Raw genomic sequence first — 25,940 nt, 5'->3', positions numbered from 1 at the left:
GGAGCTTGTGCTTGCGCTCCTGCTGCACACTTGCATGAGGGTGGGAGGAAGAGGTCCAAAGGACAGCTACTGACCTGGTCATGTGGGATGGGCCCTGGGGCACAGAGCTGCAGCCTGTGTGTGTCCCGCCCTGTGCACCCCAGGCTGTGTGTCGTGTGAACAACAGCTGTGAGTGCAGCCTGGGCTATGAAGGCGATGGCCGTGTGTGCACAGGTAAGCGGGTGGATGTACAGGTGGGTGGGCCTCCAATAGGCTCAGTTTCCTGTTTCAGCCCCTCCCCCCCCCCCCCCAGTGGTGGATCTATGCCAGCACGGGCACGGTGGCTGCAGTGAGCATGCCAATTGCAGTCAAGTAGGCACAGTAGTGGCTTGTGTCTGCCTGTCTGACTACGAGGGTGATGGCTGGAGTTGCCGGGCTCGCAACCCGTGTTTGGACGGCCACCGCGGGGGATGCAGCGAGCACGCAGATTGCCTGAACACTGGCCCGGTAAGCAGGGGGAGGAGCCGGGTTGGGGATGCCTCACAGGTGCACCCCTTAGCTTTTGTAGGACACTCCTTGTTCTCCCCCAGAACACACGGCGCTGCGAATGCCACGCGGGTTATGTGGGCGATGGACTGTTATGTCTGGAGGAGCCCGAGCCGCCCGTAGACCGCTGCCTGGGCCATCCATCACCCTGCCATGCAGATGCTGTGTGCACTGACCTACATTTCCAGGGTGTGCTCCCCTGCCTACTTCCAGAACCTGGTTTTACCCCTGGGTGCCAGTTGGCTGATCATGCATCCTCCCTTCTACAGAAAAGAAGGCTGGTGTCTTCCACCTTCAGGCCAGCAGCGGCCCCTATGGCCTGACCTTCTCAGAGGCTGAGATGGCTTGTGGGGCCCAGGGAGCTGTCCTGGCCTCACTCTCTCAGCTCTCTGCTGCCCAGCAGGTGTGTGGGATCTGGAGTGGGAGCCACACCTAACAGGATCTATAAAGTTGAGCCTGGGTCTCAGCATTTCCTCCTGCTACCCCTACAGCTGGGCTTCCACCTCTGCCTCGTGGGATGGCTGGCCAATGGTTCTGCTGCCCACCCTGTTGTCTTCCCAGCGGCGGACTGTGGTGATGGTCGGGTGGGTGTGGTCAGCATGGGTGTACGTAAGAATCTCTCGGAGCACTGGGATGCCTACTGCTACCGTGTGCAAGGTGGGTGCATTCCACTAAGCCCAGCTTCCTGCTCTGCCCCTGCCAGCAACCCACTGATCTGCCTTTTCCACAGATGTGACTTGCAGATGTCAGGTCGGCTTTGTGGGCGATGGGATCAGTGTGTGCAATGGGAAGCTGCTGGATGTACTGGCTGCTACTGCCAACTTCTCCACCTTCTATGGGGTGTGCAGGGGCTCACCTTAGGCATAAGGGGAAGGTAACTGGGATCCCCAGGAAGGAAACTTGCCACAGCCCTATGTTCCCACCCTCCCAGATGTTGCTGGGCTATGCCAACACCACGCAGCAAGGGCTTGATTTCTTGGACTTCCTGAATGATGAGCTTACCTACAAGACACTCTTTGTCCCTGTCAATGAAGGCTTTGCGCACAATATGGTAACAGCAGGGGTGTGGGCACAGCAGAGCCCCAATTTGCTCTCTATAGGTGGCTTAACCGAATAGATCTTGCTCTGCCCAGACGCTGACTGGTCCAGACCTGGAGTTGCATGCGTCCAATGCTACCTTCCTGAGTGCCAATGCCAGCCAAGGGATCTTGCTCCCTGCCCACTCAGGTCTCAGCCTCTTCATAAATGACATGGGCTCTGACAACAGTTCTTGGGCCCCTGCGGTGAGTCTGGTCTCTGTCCCTACCCTGCTGGCTTAGCCCTCACTCACCTTCAGGGCCTAACTCTGGTTTTCCTGCAGGCTCCTGGGGCAGTTGTGGTCAGCCATGTCATCTTTTGGGACATCATGGCCTTCAATGGCATCATTCATGTTTTGGCCAGTCCCCTCTTGGCACCCCTACAGCCTGTAAGTCCACGGAAGGGGAAGGCAGAGCTGTAAAGGGCCACCTTTGGCCAGGCCCTTGACACTTTCTTCACTTGTAGGAGGCAGTATTGGCACCTGAGTCACCGCCTGTGGCAGCAGGGGTGGGAGCAGTGGTAGCTGCTGGAACTTTGCTCGGGCTTGTGGCTGGGGCCTTCTACCTGCGCACCCGAGGGAAGCCCACAGGCTTTAGCTTCTCTGCCTTTCAGGTAGGGGTTGGATTAGAGGGCCGATGGAATGTGAGGTGCTTTGATCTTGCTTGCGGCCCCTCACTCTGCTTTTTTTTTTTTCCAGGCAGAAGATGATGCTGATGAAGACTTCTCTCCATGGCAAGAAGGGCCCACCAGCCCAACCCTGGTCTCTGTCCCCAACCCCATCTTTGGTAGCCATGATGCCTTTTGTGAGCCCTTTGATGTGAGTGTAGTATGGGTTTAGGGTGTGGAAAGGGGCCCTGGGGCCTGTGCTCCCCTGTTTGAAGATGGCCTATATGTCTTAGGACTCACTCCTGGAGGATGACTTCCCTGACACCCAGAGGATCCTTGCAGTCAAGTGAGGGCTGAGAGCTGAAGCAGAGGCACATGGATGAAGGAGACCATTTTATTGCTTGTCTGGATGGCTGCCCGAGGTGGATGGTGTAGGAAGGACTGGGGGTTTGTCCGAGACAATAAAGGCACCCTCAGCGGATGTGTGCCATGTCTCCCAGGAAGGGTGTCTTCATGCAGCCCGTGCAGAGCTGGTCCATCCAGAGGGGTGCCTCATGTTGTAGGGGTGTGCGGCGCGGGTAGAAGGTGAAGTCCACGCGGTAGTTGAGCAGGCAGCTGAGGGAAGCCATGTAGAGGTCCGAGAAGCGCACCAGGCGCCTTGAGAAATAGGTGGGGTTGTGGAAGGTGCGGAATATGCTCCCAAATTGAGGGTTGAACAGAGCCTTGGTGATACACCTGGGAAGGCAACATGGGGCCGTATGAGGGGCGGGCACAGGAGGGGCTGGGTCAGGACTCCGGGCCTGGCTGTCTCCCCGCTCACCTCAGCTCCTGCCGCTCCTTCATCCACGCAGCTAGAACCTGCCGAGACTCTGCATCCTGATAGGTCTGAGGAGACAATATGTGATGGCAGGAGGCTGCCTCACTGGCTTCCCCCACTAGACACCCCCAACCCTCAGCCCCTCACACCTGCATGCGCTCTAGCAGTCCTGTTAGCGCCTGCTGCCAGGTCAGCGAGTGCATATACTGCTCCGTGTTGATAATGCGGATCTCGCGCTCCAGCTCAGGGATGATGGCACCTGTGCGCCAGCCATGCCGCAGCATGAGATCCTGGCAGGTGTGGTGTTGGGATGGACCTCAGTGCTAGCTGGGAGGGTTACCCCCACCCTCTTCCTGCGGTAGCCCTGACCCCTTCACCTACCGCTAAGTCACTGTAAAGGTGGTCACCAAAGTAGAGCACACGTGGGCCTCGCCATTCTGTCAGGCGCAGGAAGTCAAACAGGTTTCCCTGCAGTAGACGTGGACACTGCTGAGCCAACTGCGCACTTTAGGGCTGCAGGAAGCAGGCCTTGTCCTCCCTCAGCCCTGCTAAATCCCAAGAGGCAGCCAAGGCTAGCCGGATGCTGGGAAAGTAGGCTGGCCTTTCCCGTGGCCTCGTTGCCCTCAGGGGTGTCCCCGCTATGGCCTCACACCCACCCCAGGCTGCGTTCTTGTTTGTGAGAAACAGATCACAAGGAAGGCCCCGCTCCCTAAAGCAAAGGGCCTTGGAAGTCTTTGTTGGCTGACTCAGCCCCAGCAAAGCAAGAGCAAAATTCACTGGCAGGCCACGTGCTTCTCTTGCTCAAAAGCTTGAAGCAGCCAAGACCAAGCATAACTGAGAAACTCCTTCCTAGAGGTGCCAAAACTAGAAGTGCAGCAGCCACCAGGTACAGGCATCCACACCCCAGGAGAAGGCATACCCAAAGGCCAGTTCCCAAAGCAAGTCTGCTCAAGAGCCTTGGGGAGATGGGAACCAGGGGAATAGGCAGACCCACCGCAGAGCGGTGTGAAGGACATGCCTCCCGACTGAGAGACTGGAAAGATGCAGAAAGACAGGGAACTTACGATGAGGTTCTCAGACCCAAGCAGATCCAACGTACAGTATAAGGAAACTTTAGGACATGGAGCATAAGGAGCACTCAGAAAGTCACCTTCCCATGATGCACCTGTACCTCCCCCCCCCCCCCCCCCCGCCCCTCTTGTCTGCAGAGAGATAGGTGAAGCTCGGCAGATACAGGGGTGGGAACACTGCCTGCAAGCTAAGCCTGGGCACCCAGTATTGTTTTCCCTGTTAACTGCTGGCTTCCCCCAAGCCTTAAGACCTTTGGTATGCCTGCCTCTAAGAAGCTCAGCTAAGATTTTCACATTCCAGCCAGGGTGAAATGCCTTCATCATCTTCTCATGGCTATTCAACACCCAGCCTTACCCACTTCACTTTCTTGCCAGACAGGAAGTGGGGGTGGCTCCCCAATGCACTCTCATGAGCCGCCTCCTTAAAGGCCAGCCTCAGGATGCCTAACCAGGCTGCTTCTGTGTGTGCTCAGTCCCAACTTGTCAGTGCCGTTAACTGGTGTTGGGCAATTGCAGGGCATTCTGAGGGCTTTACACTACAACTTTGTTTATTCTCTCGCTGAGGAAGAAAGCAAGGCACAGTGGCATCTAAGCCAGACCCCGTTTTTTTTTTTTTGGGTCTGGTCGTGGGGCCTGAACTCTGGGCCTGGGCACTGTCCCTCAGCTCTTTAGCCCAAGGCTAGCGCTCTACCACTTGAGCCACAGCGCCACTTCCGGCTTTTTTCTTATGTGGTGCTGAGGAATCGAACCCAGGGGCTCGAGCATGCAAGGCAAGTGCTCTACCACTGAGCCACCTTCCTAGTCCTGACCCCCTGTTTTTAAGTGGAGTTTAAACCCAGTTGTGACCCAGAAGCCAAGCTCACTCTCCACATTGCCCTGCCCTGCCCTGGTGGTCTCTGGCTTTAGTCCCACAGTGTGATGTTGCTAGGGCCATGGTTATGTGGATAGTTCCTGTCCACCCATATTCCTTCATCAGGGTGAGATTCTACTCAAGACGCCTCACCTGCCGATAGATCTTGCCCTTTTCTAGGCGGGTGATACGGTCCCAGTGGAGAGAACCTTTCTCATCCAGTTTTCGGAAAGGCCTGGGGGAGGGTAAAGGACTTGATTTTCAGTCTGTGATGGGGTTAAGGGCCAGGTACCTCCCTCCTCTCTTGAAAAAGCCCATCCACTGAAGGGGCCATATTCTAGCAAAGAGATGAGCTCATTCCAAGCACACAAAGTGGTGAGCAAAGATCAGCCTCAGCCCCCACACAGGGTTAGGGCCTCCACCTCCTTCCCTGACCCTGTCTGTAGTCTCTGCCAGGCCATACTTGCGACGGTCAGTGAAAAAGCTGGGCTTGTCTGCCTGGACAATGACCACATCGAAGAGTTCGCGCCAATCAGGACCAACCATGTGCCGCATCCCCTTGTCCCTGTGTAGAGGGGGAAATGGCTGCAGGTCTAAGGGTGGTGCTGTGTGTACCCCCACCCACCCCTATTCCTCCCACAGGGAGGCTGGACTTACACAAAGCTGAAAGGACTGTTGGTGATGAGGAATAGTTGTTTCCCATGGGCCACCAGGCGGCTCAGCACTGCGAATGTTTCGTCCCCTCTCAGGATATACTTCTCTGAGGGAAAGGATGGGTCTATGAGGACCACCCCCCCCCCCCCCGGCAGGCTGTGGTCGGGCTACCATCCACCCTTACCCATGTCTCGCTCAATCCACTGGTACATGAGGCCCTTCACATGCACATCTCGGATGGCATCCTGGGGGAAGTAGATATAGGGGGACAGTGAAGGCACAGCGGGCTCCAAGAGGGCCTGCCTGTTACAGCTGGACTTCCTCTTCTTGCCATCTAAGGGGCAGACCCAGTATCCTCACCGTCACATCCTTGTACAAGTGTGTTTGGTCAAACTCCAGGCCATGGTCCAAGAAGTGGTCTACCACACAGGACAGCAGTGCCATCTCTGGCAGTGAGAAGATGTCCATGAACTGTTTGATGGAGGGGCCCTAGGAAGGAGACATATCTTAGCCACCTCTCTGGCCCTACTATTCCCAGCAGGGGAGACCAAGGGCTTCAGAACTGCCTTAGGACATTAGCAGCGGGCATGGCCTGTGGGCCAGGGCTGGACACGTGGGGAGCTAGCACGCACTGTAGCAGGTGCAGGAGATACCTTGCCATAGAAGCCACTCATCTGGTACAGTGGGATGTGCTGGGTGCCCCCATATAGGTCGATCACTTCTTCATCTGGCACAGGCTGGAGGCCCCTGAGTGGTGGCACAGATGCCATCAGTCTCAGCCTAAGCAGCAGTGCAGGGTGGGGGCATAGGGGAGATTGGGGCAGAGGAGCACCGACCTGTAGGCTGTCCCCAGTTGTACATAATGGAAGGCATCAATCTTCATCAGAAGGCTCTGGGGGGATCCGGGGTGGAGGGGAGGCCAGTGGTAAGGAGGTAGCTCCTGTCAACCTCTCCTAGCCCTGACACAAATCTGCCACTGCAGGATACCAAGGGGACCAGGTACATAAAGAGAAGAAAGAAGCTACAGTGTTGAGGCCAAGGGGTGTAGAGAGAAGAGCCTCCTCCCTTGAGGCTAAGGAAGTAGCCCCTGTTACGTGTCCAGAAGGAGTGGGAAGAGTGAGCATCTAGCCACCTACCTTCTGAATGTCATAGTGGAGGCCACGGATGGCAAAGCTGGGGTTGTACTCATACTTTCGAATCCCCTCTGGGTACTGTTGGGCAAAAGCAGGCTAGGCTTCAGAGAAGGGTCCTTCAGGGGATCAGCCCGGCCACCAGCCATGGTGTCTGTGGCTTAGGTCTGCCTCACCTTGTAGTGCTCAATCAGGATGTCCCGGGCGGCACTGAAGATCTCAGGGTGCAGTGCATCCGCATACTGGGCCAGCGTGTAGTCATAATCGAAGCCATAGACCTCCACATCACGCAGGCTGATCTCATTGTTGGCATAGATGGCTGCTGGGTTGAGGAGGCTGCAAACCTCAGGGGGCAGAAGGTCTAGAGGAAGGAGATATAAGGCTTCACCAGTGATCGGCCATGTAACCTCACGAAACACCTACAGCTCCATGCTGCAGAGGTCCAAACATGCTCAGAGAGAAGGAACTTGCCGGGGCCACACGCAGAGATGGCACTAGGCTGAGCCCATGCCTGGGGCTCCCCCTAATGGTTTTGCTATTATTCCTGCCTATGTTACCCCATCACCTGTAGGACCATCAGGCTGTTACCTATTAGTCCTATCAGACACACAGTTGTGTAGCAACCCTAAGGGCAGTACTGCTTAGCTAGGCAGTCAGCTCCTCAGTCTGGCCTCAGGTAGGCGGCTCAAAATGTGTTCAGGCCAAGTGCTGGTGGCCTATAATATAATCCTAGCTGTTCAGGAGGCTATCTGAGGATTCTGGTTTGAAGTGAGCCCAGGCAGGAAAGTCTGTGAGACTCAGATCTCCAATTAACCACCCAAAAGCGGAAAGTGGAGCTGTGGCTCAAGTGGTACCTTGAGCCTTGAGCCAAAAATCTAAGGGACAGCACACAGGCCCTGAGTTCAAGCCCCAGTACTGGCGCAAAACAAAACCTGTTCAGAAGCACAGCTGTCAGTCTCTCTGATCTGCCCACTGGTCTCACCCCCAGCTCCCGAGGGGTATCTGTGAGGGGCAGCATGAGCCTGAGGCCATGACTGCTGCCTTGCCCTGATCTGGGGCTTGGGCTGAGAAAACACCGATCAAATGGGGAGCCCCTGTGCCACTCAGGCTACCAACTCTGAACACCTGCCACAGCCTGGGGAATAAGGCCCCTTTAATCGGATTTCAGTTGGTTGCCAGCCCACATAATGACATTCCCTGGCTGTAGCTAGAGAACATTGCTAATTACCACAGGTGGGACGTGTGATGTCTGGTTCTGGGATCGGGCTGTTCTCTTCTGGGGATGTGGCCACAACCACCCCACTCTGGTTGAGCTCAAGGAGCTGAAGTGGGCCCTCCATCCCATAACAGAGAGGTTGAGCAGGGCACCAGGCCAGGTAGGCTCTGGTGTTCCAGGCTTTTTGCCTCATTTTCCCCCTTTATACAATGAGGGAAGTGGCTGGAGAAGGGGAAGTATTTGAAAGTGCATGGGCTTTGGGTCAGGCAGGCCAAATTAGGACCTCTGTCTGTCTCATGGTGATGCCTTCAAGAATGTCACCTCAGCCCTTGGATCTGTTTCTTCATCTCTAAGGGGAGAATAAAACCTGTAACAACTTCTTCAGTGTGGCATCCCTACTCTGCATCTGGATCTATGTGAGCTAAAGCCAAAGTTCCCTGTCCCTGGCCTCTCTGTCACTCCTGGAGCAGGGGTTGCAGGAGGGAAACAGGTAGGACTGGACACCAGGAATACTACCTTAGACTTTGGGTCCAAGCCTTCAGGGAATTGCTCTCACCCACACTATAGGTCCCTGGCCCCACAGCAAGCCTGGCAGCTGCTGCACTCCAGAAAAGATACTTCATGCTCCTACGTGCGCCCGTGTCCAGAGCATTTGCCTCCAAGGCCCCTTTGGAGCACAGGGCTCCACCCCTCACCACTTCAGTTTGAGTCAAGTGCAGAGTGTGGGTGTGGGAACAGGTGTGGCTGGTTCCTCTGGTGGCTGCAGGCCAGCAGAGTAGCTGCTCTTCAGATCCCTGGCCGTGGACAGGGTGCTTCACTCAGATGTGCAGGGGACATAGCTGACTGCAGATGTCTAGAGAGCTGCTTCTAAAGTGCCCTCTTGGGGTGTCACAAGAACCTGAAACTTTAGTTGCCCACTTAGCTAGACCTTGCCCTCTATATGACCCTGTATTTATAGATACAAACTGTAACTATGATTCCTGCTGCAGTGCCCAGAAACACTGGGGTAGGCGGCATCTACTTGGCCGTGCAGCCCCTTCCTGGCACAGAATTCTGGCTGAGTCCAGGCCTTGCCTTTGCCCTTGAGAAATGTTCCCAGGGGTAAACAATCCTCCCAGGGTCAAAGCAAGATGGCGAAGCCAGGCCCCTACAGCCACACCTCAACCCCCAGTCTATGGACTAAGCAAACCATACCTCTGGGGGCTGCAGGGTCTTATATCCTTCCGCAGTGTGGGGATAGGCCAGGAAAGGATGTGCCCAACCTAGTATTGTTCAGTCTCTACATTCCTCCTCCTCAGCTTCTCATGTGCCTAAGGCTCCAAGTTCTGGGACCAAGTTGTCCCTGGCAGCCTTGAGACTCACTTGTGGGAGTCTTGTAGGCTCATCTTGTTCAATCCTCATCTTTCCTGGGAGGTAGTCATTTATTTCTTCAGGGCCCAGAGGAAGAAATAGCTTCAAATCACTTGGCAATAGGCACCCTGGTCACTGACTTCATCACTCTCCCCTTGGCCTGGCTTTCCAGAGTAACCTCACTGAAGCCAGGTAAGATGGGAAGTGATGGGTCTGCTGCATTGCTTTCAGGGTGGGGAGCTGGGCTGGGCTGAGCCTGGCATCCCTGGCAAAGTGTTGGCCAAGATACATTTCAATGGTGAGAAACCTCTCTAGAAAATCTAGCCAGATGGAGGCCTAGACCCAGGTATTAGGCTCACCTTGTTCACCATGGCATGTTGGTGGAAATGACCTTGCACAAGAGGAACTTATGGGGTCTATAAGGATCTGAAGATACAGGCAGGTCCTGGAGAACAATGCCTAGTAGATCCTCCTCTCACCTCCAAAGTAACTCAGAAAGCTTTTTCTGGGAGCATAAAGACTTCCTAAATAAGTTGGGCATTGGTGCCTCATGCCTATACACTTATCTACTCAGGAGGTTCGAAGCCAGCCAGTCAGGAAAGGCCATAAAACTCTTATCTCTGATAAGCTACTAAGAACACAAGCCAAAGGTGGTGCTGTGGCTCAAGTGGTGCAGTGCTAGCCTTAAGCAAAACCAGCTCAGGGACAGCACCCAGGCCCTGAGTTCAAGCCCCAGGATCAGCACCAAAAACAAAACAAACTTCTTAAACAGCAGTCTAGCCTGTCCTTCCATGGAGACAAAGTTAATTCAGGCCCAAAGGGCTTCTGAATCGCCATTCCTCAGAGACCCTGTCTTCAGCTTTCAGGTGAGCTCTGGCCTCCCAGAGCTTCCACACAGCTCGTGTGGAAGTCCCTGTCCAGGTAGCTGTAATCTCTAGCCAGGGCCACTTTTGTCTTACCAGACAATAGAAGCCACGTCACCCTTGGGGGTTCCTGCAGGAGCTCCCCAACCCCTTCTTGACCTAGTTCTGAGTCACGGCCGCAACCCTCTGACAGGGGATCCAAGATTGTTTTATGCCTAAAGGACGGTGGAGAATGAAGAGAGTAAGGCTTGCTGAAGTCTACCCTGCCTGACAGACTCATTAGACCTATCTAGACAAATGGACAGATGAGTCCTACACCCTCCCAGGAGTCCCTTGGGGCCCCATCTGTCCACCATCACGTGGGTGACTCAGTTCCTCTGATGCATTCCCACCCTTGCTGAGCGTGCACCCCGAGCTTCAGAAACAACTGAAGAAGGGCCTGAAAATCCCGCTGATGTTCCCTTAGGTCCAGTGGCCCCTAGTAGCCGAGCGTTATGTGCCGGCTTTGTCCACAGCACTTCTAGTCTAACAAGGGCCGGCGGGGAACAAGGGGTTGGAGCGTTTCCGCCGCTGCCCCGCAGAGAGGACGCGAGAGTCGGCGGGGGCAGCACACACCGACGTGTGCTCCAAGATCCTGCAGATCAAGTCCGGGCACAAACCTCCCCGGGCATCAAGAACGTCTGCGGAGGCTCTGGACGCCCCGCTGGAGCCTTTTCCAAAAGGCCTCCCGGCCCTCTGGCTTCGGGACCGTGGTGAACCTCACCGGGCGCTTCCACCGAAGCGGCGTCCAGGATGGCTCGGAGGCGGCCAGCCGCCGCTAGGGAGACGCCCCCCACCCGCGCTCGGCCGCTCCAGGCTTCACCCACCGTGCACCAGCCTCCGCATGTCCTGGTAACGAGCCCATAGGTGCGCGCTGGGCTCCGCGCCGTCGGTGGGCGCCGGAGCGGGGCGCGGAGCGCCGGGGCAGTGGGCGCTGGGACCCGGCGGGCCGCAGCCAGGGCAGGAGGGTGAGGACGAGGCGGCTCGCTGCCCGCCGTGGCCTCCGCACAGCAGCCAGCGCCGCGCGGCGGCCCGCAGTCCCGCACCCGCCATGCCCCCTGCGCGCTGCCCGCGCAGCCCCGCCGCCCGTCCGCCAGCCCGCCGCTCTCCGACTGCGCGCCCGCCACGGTGGCCGCATGCTCCTCACTAAGGCCGGCCAATGGGCGCGGCGCGAGGATCCCGGCCGGCCAATGGGTGTGCCCCTTGGCTTGGGGGGGCGGGAGGCTCCGGGACCGGGCGGGGCGGGCTCCCGACCCCCTTCTCCCAGCCCCCCGCGCGGCCCAGGGATCGGCGCCCCCCCATTGTCGTCTTCGCCGAGATGGCGGCTCTTTCTCTGGTCCCTCGTTCAGAAAGTAGGAGAACCTAAGACCTAGGCTCCCGACGGTCGAGAGAGGGAAAAGGCAGTTCACGTGTCTCCAGGGGTCCCCCCTTCCCCAAATCTCTCTGCCTAGGCGTCCTGCTCGCCCCCCCCCCCCCCCCGCCCCTCTCCCTGCCTGCTGAAAGCCCTGGTTGCTTCACTCATTTAACTTGTAAAGAGCCCTTTTCTGCTCGCTCCCCTGTGCCTCTGCTTTGTGCCTCCAGGTACCCAACACAGGGGACTTCTTTTAACTTGGAGCCTAGTGGAGCTGTGTGAATCACTACAGCTACTTGGTTCTGGCTGCTGCAAATCTGTCAACTCTTCATTGCCCGGAGAAGTCATTCTTTTGAGAGGCCCAAGTCCATTCTATCAGTGTCGGAGCTTACAATGCAATTTCTCTTTTCCTCTTGAAACCTCTCTTTACTTCGTTTTTCTATTTAGCTTTCTTACCTGCAGGTATACCAATGATATTGTCACCGGACGGAGCTGAGGTTTAGTGACCGCACCTCCGTCCGGTGACAATGGTCAGCCCAGCACCCTGTGAGTCGTATCCATGATGAGCAAGTCAGCTGGGTGCATGGTTTTTCCCAGGATGCTCACTGGGTTTAAGGTTGTTTGCGCAAGGCTTCTACATCTGGACTAACACCTAGCTAGTGTGCCAGATCCTAGGTTGGGCACTGGTAGGCACAGAGGCCAAAAAATGGGTTCCTGAGTGTCCCTGAGGGCCCACATGAGCTAAGTGTGACCTGGATTCAGGACACATATAAACCTCTTCCAGGGGAGTGAACGCCCTGCAGGGTCCAGCCCTCCAAAACGTCAAGAGAAATGAGCTATAGCTGCTCATGGAAGGCCTTTGATCTTTTCTGGGGACCAGGAAAAGAACGTAGGCTTTCATTTGACTCTTAAAGATGGTCATAGTTGTCTCTCTTCTCAAAACTTTACTTCAATTGTTTGGAGGGAAAGCCTCTTGTAGGTATGGTTAGCAAGCAGCCATGGATCATGAGTGATGGCTTCTGAGTCAGAGCTCTGTGTCTGCCTGGCTTAATCTCTTTTTGGTAAAGGGAATTTATGTGCAGCATGAGAACTCAATAAAGCATAATCATGAATATTACAACTGTTAATTGACAAGTTATTATGTTTCAGGTGCTGTGTTTAATGCATCAAAGGGGAATTGATGGTGGCACAAAGATGTAATCTAATAACAAAGCTATGCTCATTGCCAATCCTGTAATTATCTGTGCAATTTATGAATAAAGAGGCTAGGCAAGCAAAACAAAACAACAAAAACTACAAATGCCTAGATAAAAGTGCCCGTATATGACAGCTATTTCTTAAAAATCATTTTTGGGTTGTTTCTCTAAACCAGGCTTTTGTAGTGATAATGAAAAGTTCAGCTTTAAACAATGCATATCGAATCTTTAGAAGAGTAACATTCCTAAAGGAAGACCGACGTAACATAATTGCATTTTGGAGTATGGTGGTGTACAGAACTAGCCAGACCTTCACTTACGGTCGCGACTTCAGTTAGTGTATCAGGAAAAAAAGATGGCGGTGGCAAAGTGCGCGGCAGTCAAGTCCCAGCCCAGCCTGCGCGGGGGAGACCCGGGACGCGGCGGGGCCCACGCCACGTTGGTGGCCCCGCCCCCTGTGATCGCCCTCCAGAGCCGGGACGCTAGCGCCTGCTCCTTTAGGCCGCTCCATCTCAGCAGTACTCTGATTGGTGGATCCGCGCACCCCGCCGAACTGATTGGCGGAACCGAGAGGTCGACTTCCGCCCCGAGCTCCGCAGCGGCTGTGGCGTGAGTTTGTGGCTGCTCGGCCTGGCCGCGGAACGCGGCGGGGACATGCAGGACGGGCTTGGCCGCGCAGGGGCACTCCAGGCGCTCGAGGTCCGCTTTGCCCTTTTCCACTTCAGTCGAACATGTTCTTCAGAGCCCAGCTGAGGCGAATTCTGCAGCGAGTGCCCGGGAAGCAGCGACTCGGCATCTACAGGTTCCTGCCCTTTTTTTTTGTCCTGGGAGGAACAATGGAGTGGATCATGATTAAAGTGCGTGTGGGCCAGGAGACTTTCTGTAAGTGGGGGTGCAGTAAGCTTCCGTTTCCTTTCAGGAAGGCACGACTAGCAGGGATCTGTTTCCCTTGAGGGCATTACATTGCAGACTGCTGATTTCCTTCAGTACCGAGTTGCTTTTAAAACTGTGGTTGAAGGACAAGTGCCTTTCCATTCACTTTGCCACTGTTGGTTCAACTCTGGCCGTATGCCCACCGGCCTCTTCTTCACCGCACACATTGGCGTCCAGCATTGCCACTTTTCCCGACACTTGGAGGACTCGTATCCCCAATCTCAGGCCGCCCTCCTCTCAAGCCTGCCCTTGAGCTTGCCAGTGAGTGGGCCTTAGGGAGAATCTTACTACCACAGAGGGGTGGATCCTGAGGATTTATAGAAATCCCTGTTAACTGGCCTTCCCTCTCTGAGTTAATTGTCCCAAGCCTTGGAGAGCACTGGCCTGCCTGACTAAATACGCCCAATGTCTTTACGGAGCCATCATTGGCACCAGGTGTTTGGCTTGGGTCAGAGGCCCACCACTGCGAAAAGAACGCCTGGCATTGCTTTTCTGAGCACAACTTCTGGGCAGGCCAGTTCCGTTTCAGGACCTCTCAGCCCCTAGGCTATTTTGTTAGCCACTTTCCTGAAATACTTGTGAATTGCCAACTCTCATTTTTAAGGTATTACGTTAGTACTTCCTTCTGTTCATTATTCATCAATAGTTTGCATGTATGGATGAGTGGATGTGTGTGGTGCTGGAGTTTGAACTCAATGCCACTGGAACCCTACCATTTAAGCCATTCCCCCAGTCCTTTCTGTTTTATATTTCAGATTGTCTTCCTTTTTTTTTTTTTTTTGCCCAAGTAGGCCCATACTGATCCTTTTACTTAAGCCTTCTGAGAAGTTAGGATTAGGCACCATACTTACATTTTTTGTTGATTTTAGGTGGGGAGGGGGATCTCCATAACTCTCGCCCAGGATAGCCTCAAACTACAGTCTTCCCATCTCTACCTCCCCAGTAACTGGGATTAACAGCAGTGTGTCACTGCCTCTGACTGACCACCCAAGAGGGGATCGAATGAACAAGGCAGGTCTCCACCTGGAAGAGCTAATGGGAAAGACAGATCATACAATTACCACTAGAGCTAGGGTGTAGCTGAGATGCTCAGGGATTGTAGGTGGGCATCTCACTGGACTAGATGGAAAACTTTTGTAAAAGCTACCATACAAAATAGGTTTTGCAGACTCAACCAAGTGGGAATGCCTTGTTTAGGAGGCCTTGTTGTGGGTGCCGAGGGATGGAAGTAGATGATGAGAGCCAAAGGTGGTTAGAAAGGAACCACAGTGGGATAAGTGAGCAGGATTGAAGGGTTCGATGGGGCTCATGTGGAAACACTGGTGGGAACACAGTCTGGGCTTGCATTTGAGAGAGGCTAGTGTCTAGATTGGAGGTAGAAGGAGTGAGTGATGTTGACAGCCCAGAGGTAATGCTGACAAAGCTTGATGATCAAGATGGAACATGGGTGCTACCTCTCTGAAGGTGGAGCGCCCAGGCAAGGTGACCTTCAGCTCCACTCAGGACATGCTGAGGTGGAGGTTTACAGATCTCAAACTCAAGAGACTGAACTGGATTAGAAATCTCGGTTTCTGTACCATTCACAAGTAAACCATAGTGAAGACCAACCATTTTAGGATGACTTGAGTGGTCAAAGGAGGAAGTTAGGGACACCAGGAAGGTTTTCATAAATATGAAGTTAAGGAAATTTGAGTCTGTGAAGGAAAGATAGCCCTTGGGGGTGGGGGTGTAGATATGCTCTTATGAAGATGGGAGTAGCCTTGGAGATTAGCTGAGAGTTCATTGTAGTAACTTACTTATGTAGAAAGAGTTCATGGCCACTCAGAGGTGAGTAAAGAAAGGAGAGGGTCTTGATTGAGAAAACTTGATTTCCAGACATGGCAGTAGATGGACTTAGGTACTGCTATTAAGGGTCATGGAGTAGGAAGTTGAATTAATTTCTGGCTTCTGGCCAGAGGGTGTGTGTATAAGTCAAGATATTGATGACTGTGAAGGAATATCATCCACTTTGCCAAGAGAGAATATGAAGGGAAAACGAAGAGCCAAGGATCTGGGGAAGAAGTTGATGAACTCCAAGGTGAAAGGGTAGAGAGGTTGTGGTTTAAGCAGAATTCCTTCCATACAGCATTGAAAAAGAAGAAGTCAGGAAGGCAAAGGGGGTTGGTTCTTTGTCTACAAGGGTAGTGGCAGTGTTTTTGAGAAGGTCCAGGATGGGACAAGGAGCCAGAGCAAGAGTCTAGTGTTTTTCAGTGACCAAATGGGTGTGTGTGATAGAGCAGGTGCCAGCCCAGGAAGAGAGAGACTGTTAAATGGCACAAGCCCTGTATATCACTTTTTTTTTTTTTTTGGGTCACTCGTGGGCCTGAACTCTGGGCCTGGGTGCTGTCCCTCAGCTCTTCAGCTCAAGGCTAGTGCCCTACCACTTGAGCCACAGCACCATGTCCCTCTTTTTCTGCTTATATGGTGCTGAGGAATTGAACTCAGGGCCTCATGCATGCAAGGCAAGCACTCTACTGCTGAACCGCCTTCCCAGCTCAAAATGGCACAAGCCCTGAAGGAAGAATTTTTAAAGGAAGAGGGACCTCAGCATGGCATAGGTGGCAGAGTGTCTGTTGAACAAGCACAGGCCCTGAATTCAAAATCCAGTAAAACAGTACGAGTCAGGCTGGTGTCTCATACCCATAGTCCTATGTACTTAGAGTGAGATTGAGGATTGTGGTTCAAAACTAGCTCCTGTAGGAAAATGAGACTATTTCTACCAAAAAGCTGGGAGTAGAGCTGTGGCTCAAGTGGTAGAGCACTAGCTTTGGGAAAAGAACAAAAACAAAAACCTCAGGAATAGTGCGAGTGCGCACATGCGCATGCAACCTAAAAAGCAAGAGGATTAAAAAAAAATGAAGACAGCAATCGCAGTCTGGAAAAACAGCAGCTGAGAAGGAAACTGACTTCCCCTCCTTATGCTGAGGTTGTGGGGTATGGAAAAGGGAGCCAGCACATCACTTCAGGGTATGAAGTGCCTTTGAGGGGCCAGGTCCATTAAGTATTATTTTATTTTTTAAATTTTTATTTATTTATTTTTTGGGTCCGGTCGTGGGGCCTGAACTCTGGGCCTGGGCGCTGTCCCTCAGCTCTTCAGCTCAAGGCTAGTGCTCTACCACTTGAGCCACAGTGCCACTCCCGGCTTTTTTCTTTTTGCTTATGTGGTGCTGAGGAATCAAACCCAGGGCTTCATGTATACAAGGCAAGCGCTCTACCACTGAGCCACCTTCCCAGCCCAATTAAGTATTATTTTAGAGAGAACAGAAATCATGAGTGGGAAGGAAGTGAAGGAATGCTGAAACATTACCAAGAGGTGTGTCAGAATGTTTCTACCAAAGTCTAGAACTCCACTAACTAGTATTCATTCAACTAGTTTTAAGTCTGTTTTGCCCTTGGGTTAAACACTGAGATTCAGAAATAGGTGACAAACTTAAGCCTATTGGTTGAATCACTCAGACTTGAGTATGTTATAAAAGCCCTGTTTTCTGACAATCTAAGCAAAATTTTTGTTTGATACAGATGATGTCTACCGTAGAAAAGCCTCAGAAAGACAGTATCAGAGAAGGCTGGAAGAAGCATCAGAGATTGAACTTCAGCAGCCAATAAAGTGAATATATGAATTTTCATGACTGGTTTCAGCTCCTTTAGAAATGTACTCTTCAGAACCGTTCTTGCTTGTCTAGCATCTGCACATTACTCCAAGAATTGCCTTTACAATGATTTTTCAGTTTTGCTGTCTCTACCAAACTCACTATTGGACAGTACTTGTCAGAAAATTACTTCCTTCATTTACACTTAATGAGCATTTATTTTGGGCAGTACTATGGTTTGAATTTAGGATCTTGTGCTTGCTAGATAGGTGTTCTTCCACTTGAGCCACAATCCCATCCCTTTTTGGCTTTTTAAAATAAGGCCTGGCTTTTTGCCTAGTTGGCCTAAACTATAATTTTCCTATTTATACTTTTCCCATAGCTGAGAAGACAAGGGGAACCACCATGTGCATCTTTTTATTGGGTTGAGGTATGGTCTTAAGAACGGTTTGCCTGTGCTGGCTTCCTACTGTTATCCTTCCAATCTGAGCCTCCCCAGTAGCTAATCCACTAATCCTGGCTTGTTTAAGGCAACAAATGGTAATCTTACCTCTCTTTCATTCCCTTTTCTTTCTCTCTCTCCTTTTTTCCCTGCCTTTTTCTTCATCGTGGGGCTTGAACTCAAGGCCTCCGTGCTGTGCCTGAGCTCTTTTTGCTCAGGCTCTACCATTTTGAGCCACAGCACCACTTCCAGTTTTCTGGTAGTTAACTGGAGATAATCTTGTGGACCTTCTGCCAGGGCTGTCTTTGAACCATGATCCTCAGATCTCAGCCTCTTTAGTTAGGTTTATAGGTATGAGCCACTGGTGCTGGCTTTTCTTTTTCAGAATCCAAACTAGATCATAGACATGACTTAAAAAAAAAAAAAAAACCAATCTCTTTGCAAAATTGTCAAAACTAAGATAATTATGCAATTATATTTCTGCCTGTTACCAGCCCATAAACTTCTTGCTAGGGTTGTGGCAATTCCTGACTGACTACATTGCTCATGCTAGTTCTCTGTGAACTTCCTTACACAAGAGGTTAGGAACTCCATGATTCACACCCCTTTATGATGAGAATGCTGCTAACGACAACTATACATAGTGGAAAGCATCCAGACTATCTGGCAATTTGACTCAACCTAAGTGCAGTCACTGGTAGAAATGTAAAGGCATTTTACTATCTGGCAATTTGACTCAACCTAAGTGCAGTCACTGGTAGAAATGTAAAGGCATTTTTACATGCTTAGACAACCATATCCAACATGTTTTCAAACAAGAAATATCAACATTCTAAATAAGATTAAGCTGGATGCTGTGGCTCACACCTGTAACCTTAGTTACTTAGGAGACTTAGATCTGAGGATTGAGGTTCAAAGCCAGCTCAGGCAGGAAAGTCCATGAGACTCTCATCTTCTTAACTACCAAAAAAGCCAGAAGTGGAGCATTGCTTATGTGGTAGAGTACCAGCCTTGAGCACAAAAGCTCAGGGACAGCACCCAGGCCTTGAATGCAAGTCCCAAGAATGGCACAGAAAAACACACTAAATCTCAAATCAGTAGAATTCACTATTGGAAAGAAATAAGCAAGCTGATGTTTAAGGCTACAGGTTGTCTTCAAGATAATTATCTCAGCCATTAATATATCTTATAATTTTCCTAATCTAAATTTGTCCATTAGTGTTAGGACCAATCCAATGTAAACAAAGACCCAGTGATTACTCATATTTCATCAAAGCATTAACTACAGCAAGTTCAGCTCATTGTTAAGAGGTGGCTTGGGTATGAAGGCCAGTGATGACAGACAAAACCAAGAGTGCTTAGTAATATGCCCAGTTGTCTAAAGTTCTAAACTTAATCTCAGAGACACTGCTACATAAGAAGACATGATTCTTAATTATGTAGCCACTTCTTTACCCTGTTACTGGTTGTGGGGCTTGAACTCAGGGCTTGGGCTGCTATCCCTAAGATTTTTTGCCCAAAGATAGTACTCCACTATTTAAGCCACAGCTCCATTTTCAGTTTTTCTGTGGTTAACTGGAGAGCCTCATAGACTTTTCTGCTCAGGCTGGCTTTGAACTGTGATCCTCAGATCTCAGCTTCCTGGGTAGCTACAATTACAGGAATGAGCCCCTGGTGCCTGGCCGTATGAACACATTTTGTGTGTTCTTCACACTCCTAGTTTTAGAAACTGAGGCTGGGAGCCAGTGGCTCATGCCTGTAATCCTAGCTACTTAGGAGGCTGAGATCTGAGGATTGCGGTTCAAAGTCAGCCCTGACAGGAAGTCTGTCTCTTTTCTCCAGTTAACCACCAGAAAACTGGAAGTGGCGCTGTGGCTCAAGTGGCAGAGCATTAGGCTTGAACTAAAGAGCTCAGGAACAGCACCCAGGCCCTGAGTTCAAGACCTATAACCGAGGGGAGGGAAAAAAAAGGAAGTGTTTTGACACACAGAATATGCCATGTCTTTTATTAATAGTAACTGCCAGTCAAATTACTAGCCAGCATCTACATCTGGTGTGATTTCTTCCCTGAGCAATCTCCCTGCTGCCTCTCAATTCTGTTATTCTCTAGGGTTCCTCCTCCCCCCACCCCACCCCCAGTCATGTTTTCCCCGTCAGAATTATATTAAAAGGACAAGTTTGAAAATGGCAGTATAATGTAAGATTTTTTTCTTCAGTACTGGAGATCAAAGCCAGAGCTTTGCATTCATGTATTCTACCATTTGACCATGTTCTCAACTCATTTATATTTCATCTTTGAGATAGAGTTTTTCTGATTTTGCCAGGCTAGCCAAGAACTCAAGGTCCTCCTGCCTTAATATGCCAAATAGCAGTGATTATAGATGTGTGCCACCATGGCAAGCTGATAGATTAACATCTGACTTTAAAACAAGTAGACTAGCAACTCAATTATTGTATTTAATGTGAGATACATTTCTTTGAGCACATTTGCTTTTTTTTTTTTTTTTTGCCAGTTGTGGGGCCTAAACTCTGGGCCTGGACACTGTTCCTTAGCTCTTCAGCTCAAGGCTAATGCCCTACCACTTGAGCCACAGTACCACTTCTGGCTTTTTCTGCTTATGTGGTGCTGAGGAATCAAACCCAGGGTCTCATGCATGCAAGGCAAGCACTCTACCATTGAGTCACCTTTCCAGCCCAGCACATTTGCTTTTAACTGCCTCAAAAAAAAAAAAAAAAAAAAATCAGTGCTAAGTGCTAACCAGACACTTGAGTACCACTGAGTCACATTTCCCTAGGAATGACCCCTGGGGGGGGGGGGAAATCCTTTCATAACCTTCTGACTAGGAATGTAATGCTAACCTACTTAGATACTTGAACTATAATTTAAAGGTCACAATTCTGATTACAGTATGGCAGTGCCCCCTAGTGTGAACTACAAGGCAAAAAATTCAACAGATTTAAAAAGCTGTAACAGAGCTAGGAACTGCTGGCACATATACCTGTAATTTTAGATACTCCCAGAGGCTGAGATCTGAGGATCTAGGTTTAAAGCCAGTGGGGGCAGAAAAATCTGAGACATGTTTTTGTTTTAAAAGTGGCCCAGCCCTGAGCAAGAAAAGCTGATCAAGAGCTCTACTCTTAAGAGTTCAAGCCCTAGTACTGGCACTTAAAAAAAGTAAAACAAAACAAAATCCCACTTATTTTAGAATGATATATACTTAATTAGCATTGTTGTTAGAAATCTACCTCCAGTGTAGTGCTGGAAAAAATCATGGGCTTTGGAATTTTACTGTTATCACTTGAGTTGAGGATAGAGCATTAAGTGATAAAATTTTAACAAAGCTACTTGTACAACTAGCAGGTCCATTTTGTGTTACCTAAATCATTGTTGTTACACTTAATTGCACGAGTCTTTTTTTTTTTTTTTTCTTTTTTTCCCTTGGTGCCAACACTGGGACTTGGACTGGGCCTATCACTCTTGCTAGGTTTTTTTTACTCATAGTTATGTTTTACCACTTGAACCATATCTCTATCTCCAGCTTTTATGGGTTAACTAGAGATAAGAATCTCTTGGATTTGTCTGCCTATGCTGGCTTTGCAACCTTGGTTCTCATATCTCAGCCTTCTGAGTAGCTAGGATTGTAGATATGAGCCACTAGCTCAGCAGCTCTTTTGTACATGTAAGACTTTCACACTGTGAGTTACCCTTTAATAAAAATGAACTTTTAGACTATGTGTTTTCCAAAGCAATTTCTCTCCTATAAAGCAATTATCAGTGCTTAGACTTCACACATACTAAATAATTTGAGACCCTGCCACATTTATGTGCAATCTTTAAGACATAAATACCATATAAAACTCTAAATAGGAAAAAGTCATTGTTATTAATTTGCTCAGTAATGAACTTTCATTAGCTGAATTATCATACTTCCAAACTGAAAAGGAAAAGAAATACTTCTCACAGTGATCAGCTGCTATGTTTATACATCAGTGACTGCTCATGGACACAGATGGAAGTACAGTCCTACATTCTCAGAACAGAAACACAGGGATTTGCAAAGTGATATTAGAGGAAAACAGTTGGTTAATCTTTTACTAACATTTTCTATCAAAAGTACGGTAACATTTAAAGACACACCTAGGCCACCTGTTTCCTCTGGTCACAGACAAACTGTTTGAAGTGAGTTATCCTGCATTCTAATAGAGGACATATTTCCCTCACCTTTTGTCCTCTACTTTTCTCTTCATTTTTTTTCTTGGTCATGGGGCTTGAATTCAGGGCCTGGGTGCTGTCCCTGGGCTCTTTTGCTCAAGGCTAGCACTCTACCACTTTGAGCCACAATGCTACTGTTGGTTTTCTGGTCATTAGTTGTAGATAAGAGTATCACAGACTTTCCTGCCCAGGCTGGCTTTGAATTGTGATCCTCAGATCTCAACCTCCTGAGTAGCCAGGATTACAGGTGAGAGCCACCAGCGCCCAGCTTTCATTTCTTTATTTTTGGCAGTACTAAGGTTTGAACTCAGGGCCTTGAGCTTACTTAGCGGTGGCTCTACCACTTAAGCCATACCCCTAGCCCTTCAATTTCAATTTTTAACCTGCATTTCTGCCATGCTTCTAATCCTAATAAGTATAGGGGACTTCAGGCTGCATTTTACCATATTCAGATTCTATGGTAACACATCTGAGCTCCCAATCAGGGATTTGCACGTTGACTTTGACCTCCACCAAAGGGGTGTCCTTTCCTCAAATCTGAAGCCATATCATCATGGCATGAAATTAGGGCTTATAGAACTTCTCTTCAGTGTGCCCAAAACTAACATCTTACACAGGTTTAACAGAACAACCAAACCTGGTTAATCCAAATCACTTTGCAAACTCTGTTTTTATTTGGATTAAAAAGCCTTAGAACAAACATATGACACATACATGTTTAAAGACTAGTTACCACTTAAACCTCAGATGATGATAATACAGAAATAAGAATAAAACAAGTTTTAATCAGGTCTGGAAATGTTCAAACTCAAAGTCATTATTATCAATTTGGGGATGGTACATAAGAGTCCCACCTCTGTTTTTCCTCATAGGAGGAGGATGGGTTAAAAAAAAAATAAAAACAAAGGCCTTTACAAAAACCAGTTGGCTGTCATTCTATTTTAAATCTATGGCCATCCCCGCAACAAAATTCTCCACAGGAACTCACATTTTGAAACATTTAGGCCATTATGTTTTCTGAGCCACATTATAGTTCCTAAAAATGCAGGAGAGGAATTAAAAAAAAAAAAAGATGTATAGTTTACTTATAGTTTCTTATGTCAGATTTTTTTTTCTGGAAGATGGTTGACCTTAAATCTTCTATCCTAAATACCAATATTCTCCAAGTTAGTATATAGAAAAACATGATTCTAAAATAAATATTTTTTTTTCTTTTAAATTAACTAGGGCCTGCCTAATAACACCCTGGGCTGGTTTTGCACTGCCTTAGAGCTCCTGGCTGGTTCCTGGCTCCTGGTTCCTCCTGCACTGTGCAGGGAAAGGAATCTGGAGGAGGGCTCTGGCTTCTAATGCCCCAATGGCCCATGGTGAACAGTTCTTAGAGGCTTTCCAAGAAAGTCATCCAGACCTTAAAAAGGGTATAAAATGAATGCATGAAATAAATAAATAATTTAACCAAAATTAAGTTTCAGGTTCTTTGGTGTAATTCAAGGATATCTAGAAAGAAAAGAATCTGATTGCATTATATACTCCATGATGAATCAATGGTCCAAATAATCAGCAACTAGAAGAGATCTATCTGATTTTTCATGTTAACAATAGGTACTGACATACTGAAAATTTAAAATTCTTTCAAATGCTTAATGCAAATTGAGATCCAGTGGTTGACTAGTGGCAATCAAGTTACAAGGGCCTCCAGTATTTAAAGTATCTCGATACAAGAGACGTTTCCCTATTTTGTACTACTCCTTTGCCCTCATGATTTATTAAGTAGGATAACTATACATGTGGGTATGTAGAACAGATTAAAGGAATTAAAAGTATCCTTTGAAAGTTATACTCTCATCAGACAAACAGCAGTGGAAATGCCATAACATACCTACTCTGCTAGAATATGGCAAGTTTCAGAGATCACCAAGTGAAATAATGTTCCATGTTGGTAGTTTCCTACTGTCTGAGAATCATATACTGCCTCAAAATGTTTATTCTAGGGCCATATAAGAAAGTCACCAAATCTCTAGGTGTTTGGGATCAGTAATGGTCTTTTTTTTTTTTAGTGAATATTTTCTTAAAATAATGATTCTCTTCTATAATTCAAAAGCACAATATAAATTTAAAAACATATTTTAGAAAATATCCAATTTCTGGTTGAGAATTACAACCATGACACTTGGAAGGAAAAAGAAATACCACAACTGAAAATAAAGAAATAAAGAATAGAAAACATTTGCATGCAGGCAATCTATCCTTTCACAATTAGCTCACGATATTGTTTAGAAACAAATACATACTTCCTTTCTTATATTAGGGGATATGCTTCAAAATAAATCTCCACGTTTTTACCCCAATGCTTTCTTCAAGATGAATGTCAATGTTTTGCAATGTAAAAGATTTAAAATTTCAAAGAATCTAACATGTATAGGCATAAACTGTGAACTCATTATAAACAGAACAAATGTACTTTTAAACTTACCTGCCAATACTAAATATAATTCAGGGCTTCGCACATGTTCTGCAAAAATCACTGACATCACAGATATCTAACTCACCACAAGAAAAACTGCTTTCCCTCCAGCTATCTAGGAGATATACTAACGGCAAATAAATGCACAGCACTGACTGTAGATTTATGTAGAGGGCCTCTGAGTTAATATAGCAAAGGTGCCATGTCTGCCAAATATCTATAATCTAAATAGCAACCTTTCGAAGAAAGCACTTCACTTTTATCTGTAAGAAACAGCCTTTGCAGAAAGTGGCTTAAGATATTCAGGCACGTGAAACATACATATATATTCCCCTCTCTAAGATGTAAACTAGGACCAACTTCACATTTCATTGTCAATTTACACTAATCTGTAAACTCTTTTTTTTTTCATTTGTTTGTTCATATATATATCACAAAACCCCCCAAAACAAGAGAAAAAACAAACCCTAAGCCAAGACAAAACCTTTGATGGTTTAAGTCCCATGGCAACAAGTAAAAAGATAAAACTAGAATTCTACATATACAACCAATTATGAAACTGGTTTTAAACAAAGGAAACATATGCAAAAAAATCTATGTATTTGATAAAGTCAACTTAATATAACAAAACCAAATTGAAATAGCTTATTAAAAGTGTCCTTATATAAAAATGGCATTATGATGTACAGTAAAATGCAATAAAAATTGTCATCCTTTGTTCCTCCCCCCACCCCCAGTAACTAAAATGGCTACTGTTCCACAACTCTTTATGCTTCTATAAAAGAAACGTAATGATGTGTTAAACATTTTCTAGGTTGTATGCTTGGCGAATGTTGAGGGTGTCTCGAAGCATCAAATCCCGCAGGCGCCAGAGGGCGTCTGCCATGGTAGTATGGGCCCCTTTACTTTTGAGCCAGTGAGATGGTAGACGGCTCTCCTGTTCTTTTGACAAATGGATATCCCGTCTTCGAGCTGAAAATTAAAATGCAGAGAATCAAAAATTAGAATTTTTCTTTGGTCATGAGGCTTGAACTCTGGGCCTGGACACTGTCCCTCAGCTCTTCAGCTCAAGGCTAACGCTCTACCACTTGAGCCACAGCACCACTTCCGAAAATTAGAATTTAAGGTGATGAAACTCACTGTTTTTTAAGGGTCGATAGATGTATTAAAACATGCTAGATCCTGGTGGCTCACACCTGTAATCCTACTAGCTACTCAGGAGGCTGAGATCTGAGGATCATGGTTTGAAACCAGCCTGACAAAAGAGTCTCTAAGACTCTTATCTCCAATTAACTACCAAAAAAGCCAGGAGAGCTGTATCTCAAATGGAGCACTAACTAGCCTTGAGCAAAAGAGCTCAGAGATAGCACCTGAACCCTGAGTTCAAGCCCTAGCAAAAGCAAAAAACAAAACAAAAAAATCACCATAAAACCATATTTATTATAAATATTATTCATTTTAGGTGTAGACTATATCCAAACAAATTTCTTTCCTTCCTTTTTTTTCTTCCTTTTT

At 48.5% G+C, this 25,940-nt stretch overlaps 4 protein-coding genes across 20 annotated transcripts in view; 2 read left to right on the top strand and 2 right to left on the bottom strand.

Annotated features, from left to right (window-relative positions):
- The window catches only part of Stab1 (stabilin 1), a 31,676-nt gene extending 28,969 nt beyond the window's left edge, over positions 1 to 2,707 (top strand). The window contains exons 58-69 of the mRNA XM_042679741.1: positions 106 to 213; positions 293 to 486; positions 570 to 714; positions 795 to 928; positions 1,017 to 1,182; positions 1,256 to 1,365; positions 1,457 to 1,576; positions 1,659 to 1,808; positions 1,886 to 1,990; positions 2,068 to 2,214; positions 2,300 to 2,419; positions 2,502 to 2,707. Of these exons, the coding sequence (XP_042535675.1) occupies positions 106 to 213; positions 293 to 486; positions 570 to 714; positions 795 to 928; positions 1,017 to 1,182; positions 1,256 to 1,365; positions 1,457 to 1,576; positions 1,659 to 1,808; positions 1,886 to 1,990; positions 2,068 to 2,214; positions 2,300 to 2,419; positions 2,502 to 2,558 (1,556 nt within the window). The 3' untranslated portion in view covers positions 2,559 to 2,707. The remainder of the gene's footprint in view (positions 1 to 105; positions 214 to 292; positions 487 to 569; positions 715 to 794; positions 929 to 1,016; positions 1,183 to 1,255; positions 1,366 to 1,456; positions 1,577 to 1,658; positions 1,809 to 1,885; positions 1,991 to 2,067; positions 2,215 to 2,299; positions 2,420 to 2,501) is intronic.
- Nt5dc2 (5'-nucleotidase domain containing 2) lies at positions 2,587 to 11,311 on the bottom strand. Its single transcript, XM_042679742.1, has 14 exons — positions 11,025 to 11,311; positions 6,906 to 7,090; positions 6,736 to 6,810; positions 6,436 to 6,491; positions 6,253 to 6,346; positions 5,960 to 6,088; positions 5,784 to 5,844; positions 5,603 to 5,705; positions 5,409 to 5,510; positions 5,099 to 5,180; positions 3,407 to 3,493; positions 3,175 to 3,315; positions 3,029 to 3,093; positions 2,587 to 2,943 (listed from the first exon to the last, which is right to left on the bottom strand). Exons 1-14 carry the CDS (start codon positions 11,248 to 11,250, stop codon positions 2,682 to 2,684), a joined length of 1,668 nt encoding a protein of 555 aa, XP_042535676.1. The 5' UTR covers positions 11,251 to 11,311; the 3' UTR covers positions 2,587 to 2,681.
- A 1,999-nt stretch (positions 11,312 to 13,310) lies between these two features.
- Smim4 (small integral membrane protein 4) lies at positions 13,311 to 24,807 on the top strand. Its single transcript, XM_042679729.1, has 3 exons — positions 13,311 to 13,626; positions 17,236 to 17,323; positions 23,181 to 24,807. Exons 1-3 carry the CDS (start codon positions 13,476 to 13,478, stop codon positions 23,182 to 23,184), a joined length of 243 nt encoding a protein of 80 aa, XP_042535663.1. The 5' UTR covers positions 13,311 to 13,475; the 3' UTR covers positions 23,185 to 24,807.
- Pbrm1 (polybromo 1) overlaps positions 23,079 to 25,940 on the bottom strand; it is a 126,367-nt gene continuing 123,505 nt past the window's right edge. For all 17 annotated transcript variants that reach the window (XM_042679715.1, XM_042679705.1, XM_042679716.1 and 14 more), the window contains one exon: positions 23,079 to 25,397. In XM_042679715.1, the coding sequence (XP_042535649.1) occupies positions 25,225 to 25,397 (173 nt within the window). In that variant the 3' untranslated portion in view covers positions 23,079 to 25,224. The remainder of the gene's footprint in view (positions 25,398 to 25,940) is intronic.

This window comes from Dipodomys spectabilis, unplaced genomic scaffold (genome assembly GCF_019054845.1).
Source record: "Dipodomys spectabilis isolate Male_0828 unplaced genomic scaffold, ASM1905484v1 ptg000054l, whole genome shotgun sequence".
In the NCBI taxonomy this organism is placed as follows: domain Eukaryota; kingdom Metazoa; phylum Chordata; class Mammalia; order Rodentia; family Heteromyidae; genus Dipodomys; species Dipodomys spectabilis.
This window is presented reverse-complemented; position numbering and strand designations above follow the sequence as displayed.

Excerpts from the sequence above, each read along its gene's own strand:
- Nt5dc2 (XM_042679742.1), bottom strand. The coding sequence starts at position 11,250 with ATGGCGGGTGCGGGACTGCGGGCCGCCGCGCGGCGCTGGCTGCTGTGC. Across the intron at positions 6,492-6,735 it reads TCCACTATGACATTCAGAAG|AGCCTTCTGATGAAGATTGA; the intron begins GTAGGTGGCTAG and ends GGATCCCCCCAG. Across the intron at positions 2,944-3,028 it reads AAGGAGCGGCAGGAGCTGAG|GTGTATCACCAAGGCTCTGT; the intron begins GTGAGCGGGGAG and ends TTGCCTTCCCAG.
- Smim4 (XM_042679729.1), top strand. The coding sequence starts at position 13,476 with ATGTTCTTCAGAGCCCAGCTGAGGCGAATTCTGCAGCGAGTGCCCGGG. Across the intron at positions 13,627-17,235 it reads TGTGGGCCAGGAGACTTTCT|ATGATGTCTACCGTAGAAAA; the intron begins GTAAGTGGGGGT and ends TGTTTGATACAG.